General features: G+C 44.6%; 1 protein-coding gene across 4 annotated transcripts in view; it reads right to left on the bottom strand.

The window, feature by feature from the left end:
• PCDH15 (protocadherin related 15) overlaps positions 1 to 22674 on the bottom strand; it is a gene marked incomplete at both ends in the record, with an annotated part of 270634 nt that overhangs the window by 202414 nt on the left and 45546 nt on the right. For all 4 annotated transcript variants that reach the window (XM_083865850.1, XM_083865852.1, XM_083865853.1 and 1 more), the window contains one exon: positions 1755 to 1915. In XM_083865850.1, the coding sequence (XP_083721976.1) occupies positions 1755 to 1915 (161 nt within the window). The remainder of the gene's footprint in view (positions 1 to 1754; positions 1916 to 22674) is intronic.

Raw genomic sequence — 22674 nt, 5'->3', positions numbered from 1 at the left:
GACCATGTAGTGCACCTGTTAACCCAGCAGTAACCCACATCCCCAAAAAGCCAAAAATAATAAAGCCCATGAGGCACATTTCATAGTTTTTACTCATTCCCTGGAGGTTTTGAGGGTTGCTCTCCTTTTCTTTATGAGTGACAGCAATTCCCGGAGCCCATGTGAAAGAGGCACAGAGGGCATCACACCCAAAATCTAACCCACCTTAAAGCCCAGATTTTCTTCTCATAGCCCACTGAGCTTAAATAGCCACAGATGAATGATTGGACACAGTGTTAGAAGTAAGAAGTGTTCCAGTTCATAGTAAAAAGTGAGGAATCAATACCTTAAATACCAATGTATACACATTATTACCTGTATTTAATTAAGAAATGTACACACTTCACTTGTTTCCTGAGGACTTGAGTCTACTTCTGGCAAAGTACATCCCTGTAAAATGTCTGGGAACTCACAATAATGGAAATTGGTTTAGACTGGGACTAATATTGAAACTCAAACAACCTGATGAGGTTCTTTGGTAAAGCATTGACTTCAATTCACATTAAGGTGAGAAAAAAGTGTCAATAAATGGCCTTGAAAAGAAGAATTAGCACTGATCCAACAGGGATTTTGGTTCCTAACTCCCAATGGATGGGTGTAGGGTGATAAGAATGGATCCTACATTTTTTTAGAGTAGTCCTCCAGCCTTCCCTTCCATTCCAGGCTCTCATTTTTTGCTCTGACTTAAAATTAAACCTGAGAGGCCAAAGCTGCTCCAGCAGCTGCTGGTTGGCACTTGAGGAAGTGACAATTCTTTCCCAGAAAGTCTTCTGCCACCATGACCACTCCGCTATGCTTTGTGCTTTGCATGGGAAAACAGTTTGTGAATTAAAACAAAATTAAGAACAGCTGAATTCAATTAGTGCCTTTCACCAGCAAATGGAAATGAGGAGAAATTTGCATGCTGTTTTTGGTACTTATGAATTTATCTCAAAACACATGAAGAAGACAAATTAATCAATCAAGCTAATACAAAACAAACTCCCCTGCACTCCAAGGAGAACTCCTGAGCTTTGCAGCATTTTTGCCATATTGATTAAAGCACCTGGAAGTCAATTTTACTTTCAGGTTCTGTCGCAAGGTTGCAACACTGTGAGGAAATGTCTCTATTTTTGGAGTGTTTTCTCCTCAATGAAATTAGCCTAGATGAGAACACTCCTATTTATTTTGTGCTTTTCATCTTTCTTTTTATACAAATCAAACTTAACTTGACAGTATTTCCTTAACACCATCAGGAACAAGGACAGCAGATATGTTTTTAGGCTGCCTTACAAAAAGAATCTGAACCAGCATGTTCTCAATGGAACATGTCAAGCTTTGTGAGTGAATTGTGGCAGTCACGACTCCTTCACCTCTCACAGCTCATAATTCAGTGTACACAAGGAAAGCAGGCTGTTGATAAATGTCACAGGGCACGACGTAAGCAGCACTTCTCCCAGTCAGCAAACCATAATCAAAATTTAATTCAACAAACGACTCAAGTTTGGTGGGATATAAAACCCTAACATCAGTTTTTGGATGTCTGTAGTTGTCTTTGTCCACAATAATATTTGCAGATACAGTCAGATTCCTGTGTGCTCCCAACAGATCCTAAAAGAAGAATCAGATAAACTCTGCTCACATCCATCTGGGGACAAGACAGATACAGGAATTATATTCCAGTGTGGTTAATTAGAAGTAAATGTCTTAGTGGAGAAAAACAACCCCAAACTCACATCTCTGTCCAGCACCCGGCCCGTGCTGTTCAGGTACAAGGTCTGCTTGATGGGGTCCAGGATCACCCAGTAATCCACGTTGTCCTTCAGGGAGAGCTCGATGGTGGGGTCAGGCCCTCCTGCTGTCCCCTTGATCAGCATGTTGTCAACCAGGATAGTGCCTGCAATGACATTAAACAGCCCAGGGAGGAATTTATAGGGAATCCACATTCTTATGTATTTCTGCAAGCACCGCAAGGCTGAAAATGCTGTTTTCTACCTCGGCTCTGTGGTGTTTTATGTTTTGAGTGATGTTTAAAGGGTCTGAACCTTATTATCTGTAATGAAAAAATGCCTCTGACACTGCAGCTGTATCAGACAATGCCAGAAGAAGCACTTGCAATGCACAATGATTTAAATTGACAATGAGACCTGTCACATCCAGCTATCTACTTAACAAGATGAGCTTTTTCTTCATTGAGCAATCATCTACCAATCTCACCTCGAACAAATGAAAGCACGGAAATAACAACCAAACTCGGAATAAATTTTCTGCAGCGAGAGTGACACATCAAGGTGATGATGGGGAGAAAAAAAGCACAGTTACATAAAGCTCTCCAGGAAGAAAGAGGGTTTGTACCTGGAGTTGCTCTGCAACAGAAAGTGAATTGCAGCACAAGGATGTGCAGACTAGAGCCACATACAAATGTGGTACTGAGAGAAGCAGCCAGCTCTCAATGTGGGTCTTTTCATGGAATCACAGGATCCAGAAGGGTTTGGGTTGGAAGAGATCCTGAAGATCCAAAATTTCACCCTGTGCCATGGGCAGGGACACCTTCCACTATCCCAGGCTGCTCCAAGCCCCAAAGTCCAGCCTGGCCTTGGACACTGCCAGGGATCCAGGGGCAGCCACAGTTTCTCTGGACACCCTCTGACAGGGTGTCAGGGAACCACCCTCACAGGAAACAATTCCTTCCACATGTGTAACCTAAATTTTCCTCCTGTCAGTCTGAACCTATTCCCCATTGTCCTGTCACTCCAGTTCTTGTTGCAGAGTCCCTCTCCAGCTTCCCTGTATCCCTTCAGACCCTGGAAGGAGCTGTGAGGTCTCTACACAACCTTCTCCAGGCTGAGCAGCCCCAGCTGTCCCAGCCTGGCTCCAGAGGGAAGATGCTCCAGTCCCCTCAGCATCTCCATGGCCCCCTCTGGACCCACTTCAAGAGTTCTGTGTCCCTCCCATCCCTGTGCACAGAATTCTAGGTGGAGTCTCACAAGAGGCCCTCTTGTCCCATCCTGCCAGTTAAGCCTCCCTTTCAGCAGCCAGCTCACTGCCCCCACAATGAACACAATTTCCTGTGGGAAACACTCCCAGCTCACTTCCCAAATGTCAAGCATTATAAACCACCCTGAGTGTTGCCCTCCAGTGCCTTGGATTTGCACGGGCTGCATTTATAACCACTCCTCTGAAATTTCACTTTTCCTGCAAAATTAACACTCCCCAGTTTGTTTCACACCAAAAATATTAAAAGGAATTATCCTTGTGGAAGTTCACCAACAGTTAGGAAGGAAATCTGTGAATGTCAGTAGCTGTAGAACATTTAAATTAGGCTAAAATATTTATCATGTAACCTCCTGTTATTAAGGGCCCGAATAATTTATTCCAAAGTGTAGCACGAAGTTTCTTCACACCTTCACTTTGTAACAGTGACTGTATAAAAATATTCATCCAAGAGGAGCAGCCCCAAGAGGGTCTGAGGCTTTTTTGATTAAATAGTCAAATAATCGCTGATCTTAACCCCAGCAAAGTGGTTTGCAGTCCTGTGGGGGAAAACACCACAGTGAGGTCTTTTCAATCATTTATTTTGAAATTATATTTTTTTTCTGACACAATAGAGATGACAGGAAGAAAATTGCCAAATATTTGGGAATAAAACTGCCAAACTTTGTACCAAAGACTGGTTTCAAGTACAAGGAGCAACAACTTTTCAGCCATGTGAGAAACATTGTTTTTACCCAGGTATTTAATGGCTCTTGGCACAATTTCCTGTTCAGTAACATCTGTACAGTTCTACTCTACAGCTCCAGGAGCTTAGCCTGGCACCTTTTGGGAGACAAGCACTGCTTTTTAACATAAAGAGGATTTCACCAGGAAAACCCAGCTCATTTCCAGTCCCATGACACTGCCAAGTGTTGATGTCCACTCAGCAAGTCCTGTCAAATTTGTAAAATCCACCAGTTCCTGCACTGCTCTCGTTAGTGTGCCTCAATGATGACCCAAAGAAGGGTTGGTAATCCAAATTCACTTATAAAAATATCTAAGTAACTTAAAATCTGTGATGATAGATTTCATAGTCTGCAGTCAACCACCATGACTTCACTGACCTCACTGCTTTGATTCTGCATCTCATTGGACTTCGCTCTGCTTGGTTTCACAAAGCAGTTTTGTTTGTTTTGGTTTCATCCAGGGATTCTTTTCTTCTTAAAAATGGGCTGGATTTTCCTCAGATATTCATGAGGCACCTGTACACTCTCTCCGAGAGACAGCCTTTTAATAGCCATCCTTAAAGTCTTCTTTTCCTAGTTTATGAAGTCTCTGATATTTCAGAGGCCTTTTCCTTTCTGCCTTAGATATCTATAAGTTTTCCTCACATCCTGCCTAAAATGCCATGGAGGGAACCTCCTAATGATAAATCTGATGTGTCTGCAACACCAGTTTTTCCCTAAATGCCAGCACTAAAGCAAACCAGTCCAGTGATATTTGTAACTCACAGATGCAATGAGTTTACAGAGAATCTGCTTTGCTATGTTTTTTGCACAAGCAAAAACTCAATCAATCACAAAATCATAGGATCACCAAGGTTGGAAAATCCCTCCCTGCCCATGGAGTCCCAGCCGGCCCAATGCCCACCTTGTCTCCTTCCCTGGGCCATTCTTTGTGGATGCACCACTGAAAAGGACACCCAGGATTATCATTAGGGATATTTTTCCTGGCTAATTAAAAAGAAAAAAAATACTGATGGGAAATTTTGATTGCCCATCCCCACAAGCTGATTAAGAACAGCTTTCTCCATCTTCCATGGAGACCACACAATCTGGTTGCTTTTCCACCTGCCCTGAAGCCTGATTGATGACTGAGGCACCTTGTGGAATGACCTTACAGATTTCCAAGGGATTAGTACAGGATAAGCTTCAAGGAATCAAAGTCAAGGAAGCTGCTGGCTGAAAAAGCAACAAAAGCAACTAGAATCCAACAGGCTGGACAACAGAGGAAAGCTGTTTTGTTGTCAGAGGGAACATCATTTTTTCTGAGCTTGTTGCAAGTATTCAAAAATGGCTACAAAACAGGACAACAAAATAGAAAACTATAAAGTGCTGCAAGTATTTTTTACAATTGTTTACACCAGACTATTTCCCTGAGAGGAATCCAGGAACTGAAAATCTTCATTAGGCTGAAATAAAAGGGAAGGTTTTGATTTTACAGCTCAATCTCAGGTGAGATTCCCATTCTGTGGGAAGGGCGTCGGACTCAGGTGCAAGAAGTCATGATATGTGGGATCTATTGGTTAAGCTCTGCTGCAGACAGGAGCCTGGCAGTGCTCAGTGAGGAGTCACTTCCTGAATGATTTTTGACACATCCTGGGATTATTTTAGTTCAATGTTTTGGCAGAGCCCTTTTTCGAAGTGTGAGGGAATTATGACTGGTCTGGGAATAAACCTTATTGAATCATTAGGAGGTTTGGGTTGGAAGGGACCAGTGTCATTGAAAAGTCTCTAAACATCAAACAAGGCTTTTCTCTGCATTTTGATCTATTTTTGTAACACAGGAATATACTTATGGGATTGGGCTGTGGTCTGCAGAGTCTTTAGATGTCCAGCAATACTGTGCATTCCACGTGGAAAAGCAAAATTAATCTGCAGGAGATGGGAGAACTGAGGTTCCCCCTCCAGGGGATCATTTTCTTCATTTCAGTCATTCAAGAACTTCTCTTTCTGGGAATATTTTCTATTTTCCTTAACATTTCCAAACTCTTTTGAACGTGTTCTAACTCTGAATGATACAGAAGGTAAATGCAACCCCACTCTCCAAAACCTGTTTACACTCTATTGCTACTCAAAATCCAAGCTCTGTAAAACATAATTTACAAAGGATTGCTTTTAAGATGAAAAAATTGCTTCATAATTAAAATAAAAAGCATCTATTGCATATGCAAACACCTGTCCAAGATCAGCCCAAAGACCCACCTAACCTGGTGTCCTGGGTGCTCAGGACAGATCAGGATCTGAAATTGAATTCCAGCCCCCTCTTCCACAAGCTCATTGGCTCCAGAATAACCTTGTCCATGTTTTTACTGGCTTTGCAGGTAAAAAAAAAAAAAAAAAAAAAAAAAAAAAAAGAGATGTATGAGGCATTTGCAAGCCACACAGGCTCTTCTTCAAGAGATTTTAAAAGTTCACACATTGAGAAGGCAGTGACATTAACCCTGCTCACCTGCCCAGCAGGACAAACTTCTTGGTACAACAAGGTGTGAGAGATGACAAAAGCTAAATGGATAAGCATTGATCAGTTGGAAGATGCTCAGTATTGCTGATTGCTATTATTGATTGGTCGAATCCCTGGCAAGCCCACAAGGGTAAAAACATCCCCTGAAATAAAACTTTGAAAAAGGGTTTCTGTTTTGGTTTTTAGTTTAGCCAATGAGACTAGAAACAGATTGATATGGTTGATATAAAATTGCCCATTACCTACACAAAACCTGCTGGTTCTTGATAAAAAAACATCCCCAGGCTGGTGCTTTCACACCAGACACAGAAAATGGTCATGAACAAAACTGGTAAAGAACCCCATATACACAATGACAAGCCTCTCAATTAAAAAAAAAAATAAAAAAATACACAAGCTAAAATTTCTGGGAACACTTGAAGAAGAAAATATTCCTATTTGTACCAATCAGCAGAGAAGTAATAAAAATGCACATCCTACAGTCAGTGGTGAGATAAAACCTCTCCAGGCTATTCCAGCCTTCCCTTTGTTTCTTGCCTCCCTTCCCAGAAGACTTTGGCAACAGCAGCTCTTGAAGGTCACTCAGATTTTTCAGGACACAACAACAACATGGTTCTATATAAAAAGGCTCAACACAACCACTCTGAGTCAGGCTTTCCAGGGAAGGAGTTTTGGGAATTACAGAAACTTCCTCCAGTGCCACAGGCTTTGGTCAAGGGAGCTTGACCACCCAGAGGGTGCTGGCACTGCCCAGGGTGCCCAGGGAGCCCAGGGAATGGGCACGGCTCTGAGGCTGCCAGAGCTCCAGGAGTGCTTGGACAATGCCTCAAGTGGGATTGTTGAGGTGTCCTGGGCAGGGCCAAGTGTGAGACTGGATGATCCTTGGGGAATCTTCCAAATCAGGAGATTCCATGATTCTATAAGCACACTGGCACCAGGAAGCTTCCTGTGAATTTTTCCTGTACCTAGACAAACTCCTTGGTGAGAAATAAAAAACCAGTGTTCATCCCTGAATAATCCTAGGGAATGATCTCAGGGAATGATCCCAGGAGGCATCCCTGCATTCCGACACGGTCAGACAATGAGAGAAAATGCTTTCAGAATTACTCAAGTCCAAGTGAAGAAGAAAAATGCTGCTGTGCAGCAAAACCAGGAGCAAATTCAGGTTTGTGTCCTCACCTAAAAGCACTGCAAATGAACACCCAAACTGGCCAGAGACTGAAAGGGCTCAGAGCTGCTAGCACTGGATTCAGGCCCTGAGATAAGAGCCAAACATCCAATTCTTCATGAAAATCCAGAAGAAACCCTGAGACTCTAAAGAGGGGACTTTCAACACTGGATGTCCTCAGGTACCAGAGGAGGTACCTGAAGGAATCTCCTGAGGAAAACATTTTCTTCTTGGATCCAGCTAAATGGACTGATGGGTCTTTATTCTCTGGTCCTGATATTTTGAGGCAGAGCAGAAACCACAGCAAGTTTTACTTCCATCCACATGGAATCATTAATGTTGGAAAAGACCCCTGAGAGCATCAGGTCCAACCTTCAACTAATATATTATGAAACACTGGGAAGGGAAACACTCAGAGATGAGGGAGAACCAGTACAGGGAAACCTTGGAGCATAAAGGAGCTCAGGATCATGAAACTTCACACAATTCCACCTTATGGAATGACATTCCCAAAGCTAGGGATGGTTCTTGCCACAGCACCCAATTCTACCACTTCTCACCCTGAGACTTTTCCCACTTCTGAGAGTAAGTTCCTTATATCTTGCCCTGATGAAAACCCCAGAGTTTATTTTGGTACTATGGTGAAAAAAAAAGTGTATTAATAAAGTTTGTGCATATTCCCAGGCAGGGCTGAGCTCCTGGGAGCCCAAATCCTCTGATTATGTACATTGATTATGGAGTTTGGTACCTGCAACCACAACGATTTGCACTTTAAAGGAGCCACGCTCCCAGGGATATCCAAGTACTCACATTTAAATATATTATCACAAACCCAATCTCAGTTCTCTTTCAGACCTGGTTTATTTTATTGACACTATGTTAATAAAAATTGTATTTTTCTTTGTTTGCTAAATAGGTCCCAAGCCAAAACAAACCAAATTTTATTCAGTTTATTTTTGTTCATCTAATTCAAATCTGCTCAACTCAAAAACCCAAGAGTTTTCTTTTAAATGTATGTTCACCTTTGCTAACTTTGGGATTTCTTTTCCTAAACTTTTCCTCAAATTCATGGGGTTGAATGCACCAAAACCATTGCTCCAACCTGCGCTACTGGGTTCAAATGGGGCAGATTGAAACCAGAAACTTCAACCTCCAGCACCTGCAAAATCTACAATGAGCAGTCCTTAAATGGGACAGAAATTCACACCCAGAGGTCAAAAACCACAGCTCCCAAAAATACTGCTGCTGAAAACTGGTGTGAACTCAGTGCCCACTGCAGTGATTTATTTTGGAGGCAACTGCAGACTGTGTGTGATATCCCTGGTGTTTGCAGTCCTTCCATTCCCTCCTGAGATCCCTGATGGATAATTTTCCGATAACACTGGTTTTAAGTCCCTGGGAATATTCCCTGTCAGGTTTGACAAATGTGTAGCAACATAAACTGGTTTTCATCAGTGATCTGCCTCCTTTGGTATGTTAGTAGTTGTTGGGAAGACAAGGCCAGGCTCTGGTTGCCTACACAGCCCAAAAAACAGGGAACAGCTGGAGCTGACATCCATGTTGGTGTCACCTCCAACGACCTCAAATGCCAAATGTGACCCAAAAATCCCCCAGGATGAGCCCATGGCTTCTGAGCTCTGTGACAAGGTGACCAGGGAAGAGCTACAGGCTTGTAGGATCCTCCTGCCAAATGGGAGAACCTGCAAATCCCCAAAACTCGGTGTAGGAAGAAAGAGAAAGTTGGAGCAATGAGGCTTTCTTGGCTCTACTCCTAGAGATAAGGGCAGGATTTTGGAGGATGTATGTGAGACAAACGGCCTTTGGTGCTTCTTCCTTGAAGGTCCTTTATGCACAAGGTCCCCATGAACTGGAGTCCCTGTTGTTGTTTCATTTCATCCACATTTTCCAGAGGGTGCCATATTTCTATTCCCATTCAATAGAAAATGGGAAAACACCTGACTTTCATTCTGATTCTAGGGAAATGATGTATTTGGAAATACAGTTTTATCTCACTGAGGAGATGCCAAGCTTTGCAGGGTCTGCATCTCAAAACAGGAACCCACCTTTCAGGATTAACCTTAAATCCATCTCTGGGATTGAGGAGTGGAGGGGACTCATCTCTCTATGCAAGACTGATAATGAGGAGGGAGGGATTGTGAGTGGGGCATGGCCTTGGCCAGGGAAATTCTGATGGCAGCTTTTATGCAAATGGATGTTTCTGCACAAAACCCACAGAGGTGAAGATCCATCACATTTCTCTCACACCCCACATATCCAGGTAACCCCTTTTGGAGGTCCTGGGCACAGTTTGGGGCTGTGTCAGGTCTCCAATAAGTACTTAAAACTGCTTTTGTAAATCCTGTTTGCTTTCCCGTTCTTTGAGCCATTTCTGAAGCCAATCAACAATGAGGTTTATTTGCTCTGTGTTTAGAAAAGTCTGATTTACACTTTAAACACACAAGGACTCCTAAATAATGAATCAGATCGAGCAGTTTTTCGGGAGCACTGTGATCAGCAGTGGCTGCTGAAGGTGTGAATTAAATGACTTGAATGTTTTCACCTTAATTTGGAGCCATCCTGGGGTCTGTTTGCAAACCATTCCGAGAGGAGCAGCAGGAGCCTGCACTGCTCTGTTCTAACCCTGAATTATTAAAACTATCAGAGCTTGTCTAAACATTGCTCATGGTTGTGCATAATTTTTTTAAATATTTCCTTGACGTCTTCTGCGCACCACATGCAGCTGTTTTCTTCTTACAAAGGAGGCAAAAGAAGGACAATTTACTAATGCTTTTCCATCCTCTTTATCTGCTCATGCTGGTTTTCCTGCAGGAAAGCATCCCTGGGAAAAAAAAATATAAGTATTGCCAGCAGATCTGGATTTTCTTGGTGCACCCAAAAGCAGAGCCATTAAAACTTTTTTTTCAAACTTGTGCCCCAATGTGTTAAGTCTGAGGATGGCTCCAGTCTCCCAGTTGTTTCCAAATGTTGGAAAGGTGCAGACACTGTAACCTGACGCTCTGGAAAAGGGAATGAAAAGGGAAGTGTGGGGGAAACGTAGGGATAGACCCCCACTGAACACAGAATCCTGGAATCACAGAATGGCCTGGGCTGACAGGGAACATCTTTAAAGTTCATCTTCTTTTATTCCTGTCATGGGCAGGGACTATGCCAGGCTGCTCCAAGCCCCAAAGTCCAACCTGGCCTTGGACACTTCCAGGGATCCAGGGGCAGCCACAGCTGCTCTGGGCACCCTGTGCCAGGGCCTGCCCACCCTCCCCGGGAACAATTCCTTCTGAATATCCCACTTAATCCTGCCCTCTGGCAGTGGGAAGCCATTCCCTCTTGTCCTGGCACTACAGGCTCTTGGATATTGGAAATTGTCTCTCTCCAAGTTTTCTGTCCACTTCTACAGACCCTGGAAGGTCACAGCTGTGTCACCCCAAAGCTTCTCCAGGCTGAACAATCCCAGCTGTCCCAGCCTTTCCTCCCAGCAGAGCTGCTCCATCCCTCTGCTCATCCTGGTTCCACCCCTGGATTCATCAAACAGAAAAAATTATCACAGACCAAAATTTCCATCTTCAACTAAATTTGGATGCAAGCCTTGTTAAGCAATAATTCAACCTTACAATATTCTGGCTGTGAGATACCTCCTATTTTTGCCCAGAGGCCAAAGGAGTCTTTGAGCTGAGAAGTGGAGCACTAGAGAGGAAGTGCACGCTGGATTTTTTTTTAACAGATTGAGGGAATAGGCACAATTTCTTATCTGTTTCACCTTCTATGAGAGCAGTGAAGCATCTTCATTCATGGGACAGAGCAAATCCTTTCTTTTCCTGAGAATTGCTTTATCACAGAACTAAAAGGCACAAAAAAGGCCTTTGTTATCCACAGAACTCTACAGGACCCTTTGTAACCTACAATGCTGATCACACTGCTGTCGAGGAGTCAGAATTCCAAACAGCTGACAAGGGACTGGCGGAGTGGGGATCATACCGGGTTTGGGAGCAGAATCCCAGATTAGGAGACTTTGGGAGCAAGCACAGTGATGAATTAGTGTCCAGAACTGGTACAAACACCAGTCTGACATCCTTCTATGCTATTTTCCCCCCATTCCACTAAAGCACACAAGGTGGGGCAGATTTATTGTCAGTAGTGCAGCTCCTGGTTGTGCCTGCAGGCATCCCAATAGGAACACAGGAAAACCAGGAATACTTGGCACGACATCCTGCCTGGAAGAATTTTATTTTCCACTTTGAAAAGCTTTTTCCACTTTGAAAAGTTTTGTGACCTTTACAATCAAGCAATGTCTTTCTCTCCACACTTTCCTCCCTCTGGAAGTGTCCAAGAACAGGTTGGAACAACGTTGTCTAGTGGCAGGTAGCCCTGCCCAAGTCAGGGGGTGGAACAAGGATGAGCTTTAAGGTGCCTTCCAACCCAAACCACTCCATGATTACGTGATTCCTCCCAACTCAAATCTCAAGTTCCTAATTCCACTAAAGTGCTACCATCAGAAACCAATTTTCAGCAGAATTTGCAGTTATCAGGGGAAAAAGCAGACCTGTAAAAGCCACGCTGTTCCCCAGAGCCAGTCAATTATTTCACACTTCCCTGACCTGGCTGTCAGGGAAGAAGCAAGGACATAACCAGCTTCAAAGTGTTACCTGAGGATCAGCCTTTTAAACTTTTCATCACCTGACTTGCAAACTATGATTGATTTTATTTTCCCTTTTAGTCAGGCCTGCTCCTTTTCCACAGGGAAATCACCCTCACCAAAAGCTCTTTGAACAGTTCTCAGCATAAAGAGAAAGTTGAGGAAACTGAAACCAAATGTTTGGAGGAGGTTGCTAAGAAGGTTTCACCTCACCTGTGATCTGAAGCTCTCTTAAAAACTAAAATCTGAATTAGAAAGAGTATTAGATGTGATTAACTACATTTGTGCTGTTCTATTGCCCTGTGGAAATGAAAATGGACATGGAAGTGAGTGGCAGTCTCTTTTCCCAGGTAACAAAGGACAAGGTGAAAGGAAATGGCCTCAAATTGCACCAGGGCAGGTTTAGGTTGAATGTAAGAGAAAACTCCTGCACGGAAAGGGTTCTCAAGCACTGGAATGGGCAGCCCAGGGAAGTGGTGAATTCACCATCCCCAGAAGAATTCAAAAAACTTGGACCTGGGTTAGTGGTGAACATGGTGGTGCTGGGCTGATGTCTTAATCACTTAAAAAAAACAGCTTCTCTGGGCACCCTGTGCCAGGGCCTGCCCACCCTCCCAGGGAACAATTCCTTCCCAAAATCCCATCCAGCCCTGCCCTCTGGCACTGGGAAGCCATTCCCTGTGTCCTCTCACTTCATCCTTTGTCCTAAGTCCCTCTCCAGAGCTCTCTTGGAGAGGGAAGTGCTGGTTTTTTCCACAGAAAAACTACAAAAGAAGAGACAAGAAATAGAGAATTAACAATTCTTGAAATAGAACCAATCTGAGAGCCACACAGAAAACTGGGAGTAAATGGCAACTATTACATCTCCTAAATGTTTTGTTCTGCATCCAGTTGAGTTAAAACCTTTCATGAGGAGCCCCCCCAGGCTGTGTGGACAATGTGCTCAGGGCTGGGCACTGCCCAGGGAAGAAGTTGTGCCTCCTGTGCAGGGGGAATTGCTGGGCTCAGGCCCTGCCCGTGGCTCTGGGGCCATTGCTGGGCCCCCTGGGCAGAGCCTGGGCCCTGCTGGGAGCCCTCCCTGCACACAGGGACACCCAGGCCTGAGGGCCCCTCTCAGCTGGGGCTCCTCTCCAGCCTGGACAGCCCCAGCTCCCTCAGCCTTTCCTGGGCACCCACATGCTCCAGGCCCTTCCTCAGCTCCACCAGCTCCCTGGCCCTGCTGTGCTCAGGATCCAGGGCTGGACACAGCACTGCAGAGGTGCCTCCAGGGCTGCCCACAGGGGCAGGCTCACCTCCTGAACCATGAAAACAAATGCATCTATGATTTTGACAAATTTCTTTAAAACGCCACCCTCCAAAACAAGACCTTCCAATAGAGGACCAAAAGAATGTCAGGAACCGAATGAAGTTTTCACGTGCTCTGTCAAAGCCAAGGTTTTTGTCTTCACACTGAGCAATTCCATCAAGACACTGTGAACAGCAAATTATTTGTGTAGTTGATTCTTTCTCTCAGAATTTCCCAGGCTGTGTCTTTCCTGAACACATCCTGTATTCCCTTCCCTTGCTTTCGACAGGAATAGCAAACAGCAGAGTGTGTAAGCAGATTTCAGAGCTAATTGAAAATAGGAACATGGAGCCTAATGGTATTAAATGAAAAACCCTGTCAAGTTTAGGAACAGATCATTTGCATCTTCTTTATTTTGTTGTTCAAGTTCCCTGTTTGCATAGAAAGAACTAAAATACATGTCAAGCTGCTTTATAAGTGCCTGGTATCTAATAAGGATGAAAACAAGTATCTGAAATGCTAATGAAGCATTGTGTTTATTTGCCAAGCAAATTACTGGAAGGCAAATTACTCTGACAATAGCAAAAGGGAGGAAAGGCAGGACGATCTGTCTTGCTTTCTAGATTCCAGGACACTTTTGGTCCTGGTAAATTGGTCCTTGCCCAAATAACAGCTGGGAACAGCTTTGGAGGTGCCACCACCACCCAGGTTTGGGTGCTAGTACTGGTTTTAGAGGATTAATGAGAACAGTTGCCTGTCTCAAGCACTGTTAAATCCATGAGATAAGGACAGAAGAGAGTTACAGGATGGAGTTAACTCCAGGCCTGGTGAAGGCAAGATCTGGTCAGCACATCCCGGACAATCCATCCCCAGAAAAATTTCCGCTGTGGCAAAGTGTGTAGAGAAGCAATTGTTATACACACACCACCCAAAGCTCACCCCAGGTTAGGGACAGATGGCAGCTGCCAACACCAGTGACCAGAATATTCCTCTGTGGATACCTGGAACCTGAACTGCAGAGAACCCCCACAACAGGAACTTGAGCTAAGATCAAGGTGGAACAATTGTCTGGGTGTTATCCCAGGCTTAGGGGGAGATTAACAAAGCTGGGGAGAAGGAATTGCTGAGAATGGACAAAAAAGGGCAGAATTTATGAGACACAAGGAAAGCCAATGCAGCAGCTCTGACTGGGACAAAGGGAATTCTGGCAGGGACAGATGTGACCACGGATCCCAGAAATCACCAACTCAAAAGAACAGAAACTCTGAGCTGGCACTCATTAGCATTACAAAGAAGGGAATCATTTAACCAATAGCATAAGAGACCTGTGATGCCCATGAGCCTTAATTCCTTGCTTGCTAAAGTATATAAATAGGGAAAAGTTCCAGAGGACTTTGGGACCCTCCAGCACTGAGAATCCCAGGATGAAGAAAGACCAGCAGGACACTACTGGATCTAGGGAAGGCGACAATCTTCTGCTGGATCTGACTCTCTCTCCTCTCTTTTCTATTCCTTCCTATCTCTCTACCTCACACTCATAACAATATAAATTCCATATTGTTTACTTCAGCACATGGACTTGTTTGCACCTTAATTCAGGCAGAGGCATCTCTCACTAATCAGATCTTAATAGAGGTCAAGGGTGTTAATTGAACAGACATGCTCAGCCTACGACAGTTGGCTTCAGAGACACAGAAAAGACCCTGGTGCTGCTTAATTTACCAGTAGGAATCTGTCCACAGGGGCTCAGAGCTAACAACAATCCAGTGGAAACCAGGCATTTCCTGCCTGTGGCATACAGGTTGGAACGAGATGATCTTGATCCCTTCCAGCCCAAACATTTCTGGGATTCTACAATTAAAACTTTGGCTTCAGCAGCCAAATTGCTTCCAGGTCTCATCACTCAGTCACTAGTGGCTGAAGTCAGTACCTGGCATCACCTGCTGGAATATTCCCCATTGTCTCCATGGGACCAGAATGGCTTAAGGTTTTAAATGAATTGTAGGCTGAATTGGATTATTCCCTGGGAGGGTGGGCAGGCCCTGGCACAGGGTACCCAGAGAAGCTGTGGCTGTTTCTAGATCCCTGGAAGTGTCTGAGGCCAGGTTGGACTGCTGGAGCAGCCTGGGATAGTGGAAGGTGTCCCTGCCCATGGCAGGGGGTGGCACTGGATGGGCTTTAGGGTCCCTTCCAACACAGCCATTCTGGGATTCTATCCTATGATTCTAACTCTACCTTCCATATCCCATAGTCAGCTCTGCTGGAAATGCTCAGCCAGAGGGATCAGGTGAGTTTCCTGTTTGGCTTTTCCATATTCAGCCCAATCTCCATAGTCCTGTGTGGTGTTAGTTACACGCTGACATTGCCTTTTCCCATTACTGGATCCTTTTCCATACCCCAGTTTTTCAGCATGCAGAGGTGAGAACGACCCTCCATTTTGCCCTCTGAGGTGGAGCAGTGACTCTTTTGTGTTCCTCCTGCCTTTTCTCCTGGCAAAGTGCCTAAAGATAGCAAGTTTTGATTTACTGCTGGAAAGGACAGGCAGAGGAGCTTGTCCACAGTGATTTGTGAATATATTTCAGAAGCAAAAGAACATCTCCTTCTGCAACTTCGGTCTTAATCTCCTTTCGTTTGAGATACTTCCCACTTGGATCAAGAGGCCTTTGAATCCTCTGGGGCTGCTTCCTGTGAAAAATTTGCAAACTTAATATTTGGATTCTTCCAGACATGAGTTTGGAGGTGCTCAGAGAATTCACTGTTTAAAAACACCTCTCTAATCTATTACCAGTCCTCCATCCCATGTGAGGAAGCACCAAAAGTGTGTTACTGAATTGTGTGGGGTTTAATAGGCTGGACATGGAATAAAATCAGATGTTTTATATTTGTAGATGAGCAGAGGTATAACTTTAAATAGGAAATATTTTCTTGTAAGATTTAATACCACAGGAGCTGTTTGTTTGCCTTTTAGGAGTCTATTAATAATTTTCTTTTAAAATGTTGTTACAGTGTCAAAAGAAGACCTAAAACTTTTAAGTAGCCTGATAAATTCACCTTTTGGTTTATGGCTTTTTTTAGAGGAGGTAGTGACAGTTCCCAAAACCAGCCCCGGGAAATGCAGGAAACATGGGGAATGTAAAGGAAACCCTGGGAAGGAGCTGGCACCAACCCAGAGCAGTTTCTCTGCTAAGAAAGATGCACCGATAGAGCACCTCTGTGATGGCTTTACTGCAGGAACAGTATCATAAATCTATAATGTTTCTCTCCATAAACTCCACTGATGTACAGTGTATTAAACTGGCTCTTAATAAACTGCACTCCTTCCCTCTCGCCTGCCTCCCAAGTACATAAAATAAACAGCAAGAAAAGGAACTAATTTAGAAAATTAAGTCTATTGTTCTTCTGAGAGGAAAATAGTGGCCAGTGGCTCAGGGTGACAGTGGTGTCCCTTAGGGGAAAAATGTTGATTAATATCTTCATTAATGAGGCAGACAAAGAGACTGAAGGCACCCTTGGGAGGGTTGCAGGTGACACTGAGCTGAGGGTGACCTGATTGTGACCTTCCAGGACCTGAAGAGGCTGACAAGAAACAAAGAGAGAGACTCTCTAGAAGGGCCTGGAGTGCCGGGCCAAGGGGGAATGGCTTCCCAGTGCCAGAGGGCAGGGCTGGATGGGATATTGGGAAGGAATTGTTCCCTGGGAGGGTGGGCAGGCCCTGGCACAGGATGCCCAGAGCAGCTGTGGCTGCCCCTGGATCCCTGGAAGTGCCCAAGGCCAGGCTCAACACTGGAGCCACCTGGGACAGTGGGAGGTGTTGCTGCCCATGGCAGGGGTAGAACTGGATGGGCTTTAAGGTCCCTTCCCACCCAAACCATTCCAGGATTCTTTGAAAAGAGAAAAGTACTCAGACAAACTTTACTCTTCTGAGGCAGCTCCAAAGCTTCCCTGGTCCCCAGTTTTTCTTTCCTGCAGTATCACTGCCACGTCATCTAAATGAATTTGCCAAGCCCTGGCAGTCACTGCTGAACATTCAGAGCTGGTTTCCATTTTGACAGGTTGCTTCCAAACACAGCGCTTGATTTTTTTCTCAGTTTGCATAAGACTCTCCTTGAAGAGGTCAAAGCATCCCAAGGGAAACCCGGTGTCATCTGAGAGGCACAATAACAGCCCATTACACAGGCCAGTAAACAATGTTGGAAGCAATTCCTCTTGGACATTCAAACCCTTTCCCTTTTCATTTTGTCTTTCCGTTATAAAGAGTCCTGTCATTTGCAGTACATTCTTGCAATAAAATAGAGAGGCTGAAAAACTAACTGGTGATTTGCTGAGATGCATCTGACTGTGGAAAAACCCACTCCATTACTGAAAATTAAGAGCTGACCTCAGGGATCAGACATGAGCCACACTCAATATTGAGTGTTAACTTTGTTCCATCCCTCTTGTTTAGCTTGTGAGACAAATTATACATTCAAATCTGGTTTGATTCTGTTCCGTTTCAGCTTCTGCTCCAGGCACTGCAGGGATGGTCTGCATGGACAGAGAGAGGAAGGGGCTCTTTACACAAAATCCCAGAATCACTGAGGCTGGAAAATCCCTCCCAGCCCAGGGAGTCCCAGCTGTGCCCAATGCCCACCTTGTCCCCAGCCCAGAGTACTGAGTGCCACCTCCAGCCCTTCCTTGGACACCTCCAGCCATGGGCACTCCAAACCTCCCTGGGCAGCCCCTGCCAAGGCCTCAGCACCCTTTCCATGGGCAAATTCCTGCTGCTGTCCAAGCTGAGCCTCCCCTGGCACAGCTTGAGGCCCTTTCCCCTTGTCCTGTCCCTGTTCCCTGGCAGCAGAGCCCGACCCCCCCTGGCTGTCCCCTCCTGTCAGGGACTTGTGCAGAGCCACAAGGTCCCCCCTGAGCCTCCTTTTCTCCAGGCTATTTCCCATGGAATCCACCAAGGCTGGGCCATGCTGGGACCTAGCAGTGGAAATCAGTTCCTCTCTACACACATAATTAGCAAAAGGATTAAGGAACAGGAAATTGTTGTAGGCTCAAGATTTTGTGTCTTCTGTCTCTATACTGAGGGTACAAAGACAATTTGCTTGTGCCATTCCTGGCCTTGCTGCTGCTCCCTCTATGCCAGCACATCAATCTTCCTTCTTTATATTCCCTTCCACAGACATGGATCTCTCTCATCTAACTTTAAGCTTTCATCTTTGCCATTCCTGATGGCAAAGACGGTAGGATGGTTCAATCTGCGGGATTTGGGGCATTAAGCACAGCTCAATTTGAGGGAGTGGCCAGCAGGGGCAAGTCTTCAATGGAAGCACCATAGAGGTCCCTGTCTGGGTTTCCCATGGCATCCCTGACTGCTCCTGTCCTCTTTATGTGGCTTTCAACCCTGGATCTCTTGGTGACAACTCTTGCTCATGCTGTGCTGCTCTCCAACCTCATCCTCTCCCATCACTGCTGTTCTTACAGCATCCCAACCCACACTTTCCTTTCAACCTCAACATTTTTCCTCCTGAAGTCTGATTTAATGGAAGTGAACCGCAACAGTCAAACTGATCTTTGCACACCCCCAAACAATTCAGCTGTGAGCCTTTAATGAAGCCTTGAGGACAGCAATTCCAGCTCAGAGCACGGGAGAACAACTGAATGGTGGGAAGGGCAAATAAAAAATGGGTTTCAGCTGAAGCACTCACAGGCCCTGCTGCTGGTGACAGATGCCTGTCATATCCCAAATGGAGCTGGGAGCAAGCTTTATTCCTTCTAAGATTAATCAGTGTCTTCACTCCCAAACATTTTCCTAGTAATGGAAGGCAATCGTGCCTCCAGCTTGGGAAGACACCATCATTTAGAACAACACAGTCAGCTTGATTTTCAGAAAAGAGTGATGGGATATGATAAGAAGAGGCCAAAAACTCCCAAGCCTACTTTTCAGTGCACTGGATACAACATTTCAAACACAAATTCAGATAAATATCAAATAATGAAAACAGCTTGGTGGTTGAGTAGCACTCGTAATGTGTCATGAAAAGCTGTTTTCCTAATGGACATTTGGGGATTTGGACACAAAGTTGCCTCCACATGCAGATGTTGGACAGAAAAGCTCTCCATCAGCTCTGCAAAGCTGAAAGGACTTGTTCAGTTTAGAGGTGACCTGAAAAAACACATTTGGGAATGAGAAGAATAATCAACATTTAGGCAAATAAAGTTCCATGGTTTGACTGAATGGCACATGAGGAAGTTACAATACAGTTTATGCCTGGTAATCACATTATCTGAGACCTCTGCTAGAGTAAACTGGAGGAAGGAATGCCTGAATATGTTAATTGAAATAACGAACTGCTGAAATCCCACAGCAACTCTGTGCTACTGCAACCTGGGCTGAAGCAGAGCTTCTCTGAGTCCAGGCTATTTCTTACAAATAATGAAAAGGAAGACACAGCAAAGGGGGAGATCTGGGGGCAGTGGCACTTTGGAGTCTGCTGGAGTGGCCAACTCTGTTATCCAGAGGAATTTCCACCAGGCTTGCTGGGAGATGAAATCTCTAAAGAGCAATTCGGGTTTTGCAATCATTAAGTAAGAAATATTATTAAGACTTGGGGTTTATTCCTCTCTCACTTTTTCCTTATCATTGATAGTATTATTAATACTTTTTACTTTCTTTTTTAAAATTTACTTTAAATTCACTTTAACCACAGAAGGGTTTGGATTGGAGGGAACTTTAAATTGCCTCCAGTTCCACCCCCTGCCATGATCCATGACCTTCCACTATCCAAACTTGCTCCAAGCCCCACCCAACCTGGCTTTGAATTCCCACAACCTTATTTTTGCTCAAGTACAGGGGTACTCATCTTGCAAAACACAAAATATATCCTGACAGGAATCACCTTGGAGCTTGAATCCAAGCAGAACAATGTGGCCAGGGCTCACTGCAGGGAAATCCCTGGAAATGAACAGCTGTAGAGTGTGCAGAGCACCTTTGCTCTCCTATTAATGAATCCATCAGTGCCCCATAAATGCAGTTATTTTACCCAGTGTACAACATCCAGACAGTAAAGAATATCGAGCTCTAACACAAATTCCATTATTCCACCAGAGAGGCTCAGCTAATGATTCCAACTCCACACTCCTTGTCAAGTGAAAAGATGCTATAGATGCTTGGATATTTTATATATTTAACAGCCAATTGCTAGTTGTTTATTCAGAGCTAAAAACTGAGTAGCAGCTGTGGCAGTTCCCCACATTGTCCCCAAAGACAGCAGGGTGGTTGTTTTGATCCAACAACCAGTTCATTTTCATGGCAGGCAGAAAGGAAGAAGGAAGCTTGCCAGAAGCATGGATTTTACTGTAAGGAAGGGACTGGCAGGTGGTTCTGGGGCACAGTTATCCTGAATTTATACATTATCTGGTGTAATCCTCAGTTCTGGCTATGGCACCTATGATTATTTGGCTTTATCTTGTTATTTCTACAAACTTCCTGTGACATTCTGCTCAATCCCAGCAGAAATTTCCCATACATACTTCCATATGCACTACAACTGCTCCTACTTAGGTTTTATTTCCGTACATTTGCATTCTCTGAGTCCACAGTTTTCTTCTTGAAAAATACTTTTAAGATCCATCCCAGCAGCACCAAACTTAAAAATGGGCTGTTTTATTTATTTTCCAAGCTGAGCAGATTCTCCCTCTATTCCTTCCAGCTTTCTTCCTTCTCTATCTCTTTCCAAGGAGGTTGCAGATATTTTTTTGTGAGATGCATTCAAGAGTTTTAAGGGAGCCACCAGCTTCCAATCACCTCAAAGTTTCCCCTCTTTATTGGGAGGTTCTGATCCTGTCCAACCTGGCCTTAGACACTGCCAGGGATCCAGGGACAGCCACAGCTGCTCTGGGCACCTTGTGCCAGGGCCTCTCTACCCTCCCAGGGAACAATTCCTTCCCAAAATCCCACCCAGCCCTGCCCTCTGGCACTGGGAAACCACTCCCTGTGTCCTGGTACTACAGACCATTGGAAATAGTTCCTCTTCATCTTTCTTGTTGGCTCCTTTAGGTCCTGGATGGCCACAACTAGGTCACCCCAAAAGAGCTTTTCCTATCACTTACTACCATAGGGACATTGTTGAGTATTTGCTTCTGCAAGGACACCATGAAAGAGTTCAGTAAAATCAGAATTAAAACGTGGTATATCAGTAATTCCCACCTGAACTGGACACCAAGCCTCGGCTGCCCAACTGGCAAGGAGGGCTCCAATATCCAACTTCACCCTTTAAGACATGACCCTTTCTGCCCATGGAGATGCCAGGGGCCTCGTTGTCCTCTTTGCCCCATCCTTGGAAGTGCCCAAATCCGGGCTGGGTGAGGCTGGGAGCAACCTGGGATAGTGGAAAGTGTCCCTGCTCATGGCAGGGGGTGGAATGAGATGGCTTTTAAGATCTCTTCCAACCCAAGCCAGTCTGGGTTTCTGTGATTCTTTTCCTTTCATAAATCTGTGCTTCCTTTAGGGCTTTACTGCAAACAACCCTTGTTACTCTCATTTTCTGCTGCTGTACAGATCTCATCAGCTCCCTGCCTTCCAGCACATCTGTGATGCATCTGTTCCAACAAGAACTCCAGATGTCCAGAGCACACGGATCTCACCATGCTGCCGTAGTTTTCAAGACTTCAAGTGTTAGTACAGAAATCTGCATATTTGGTCTTGGTCTGCTTGCTTGGCTGGTCTAATCAGAGTAAAATCTTACATCCCACAGCACTTCTTCCTTGTTTTCTACCTGAAGTTCATCAAATTCTGCCCTATCCTTATATTTCCTCCACAGAAGATGAATTCCCTCAAATTGCTCATTTGTCCAAACCATTCATTGTTCAGGTTCCCTCCAGACTTCTAACCAAAAATGCCATTTTGGTTGAAGTGAAATTCGTCTGAAACAGCAGCTATTAAAAGGAGACACGAAACTCCACGGAAACCCTGGAGGCACTGCTAAGCAGGTCATCCACCTCCTGCTCCTCACCCTGTTTTATTTGGGACAAAAGACTTTAGTGGGAACATAGCACATGTAATCTTTAAGCTACATCAAGCTGGCCAATAATTTGCGTGGCAACTTTACAGAGCTGAGAAAAGATAATTTAGCTTGGAAAAGATCTTTAATATCCCCAAATCCAGCCAACAACCCAGCACCCCTGCTGTCACCACTAGCCCACGTCCTCAAGTGCCACATCCACATGCTTTTTGAACACTTCCAGGGATGGAGACTCAACCACCCCTCTTTAACAGTCCATTCCAATGCTTGACCACACTCTCCGTGCAGAAAATTTCCTTAATACCCAGTTCGAGCCTTCCATGGCACAAGTTGA

This window comes from Zosterops lateralis (genome assembly GCF_965231275.1).
Source record: "Zosterops lateralis genome assembly, chromosome: 8".
Lineage (NCBI taxonomy): Eukaryota > Metazoa > Chordata > Aves > Passeriformes > Zosteropidae > Zosterops > Zosterops lateralis.
The sequence above is the reverse complement of the archived record's forward strand: the minus strand, read 5'-3'. Positions and strand labels throughout refer to the sequence as shown.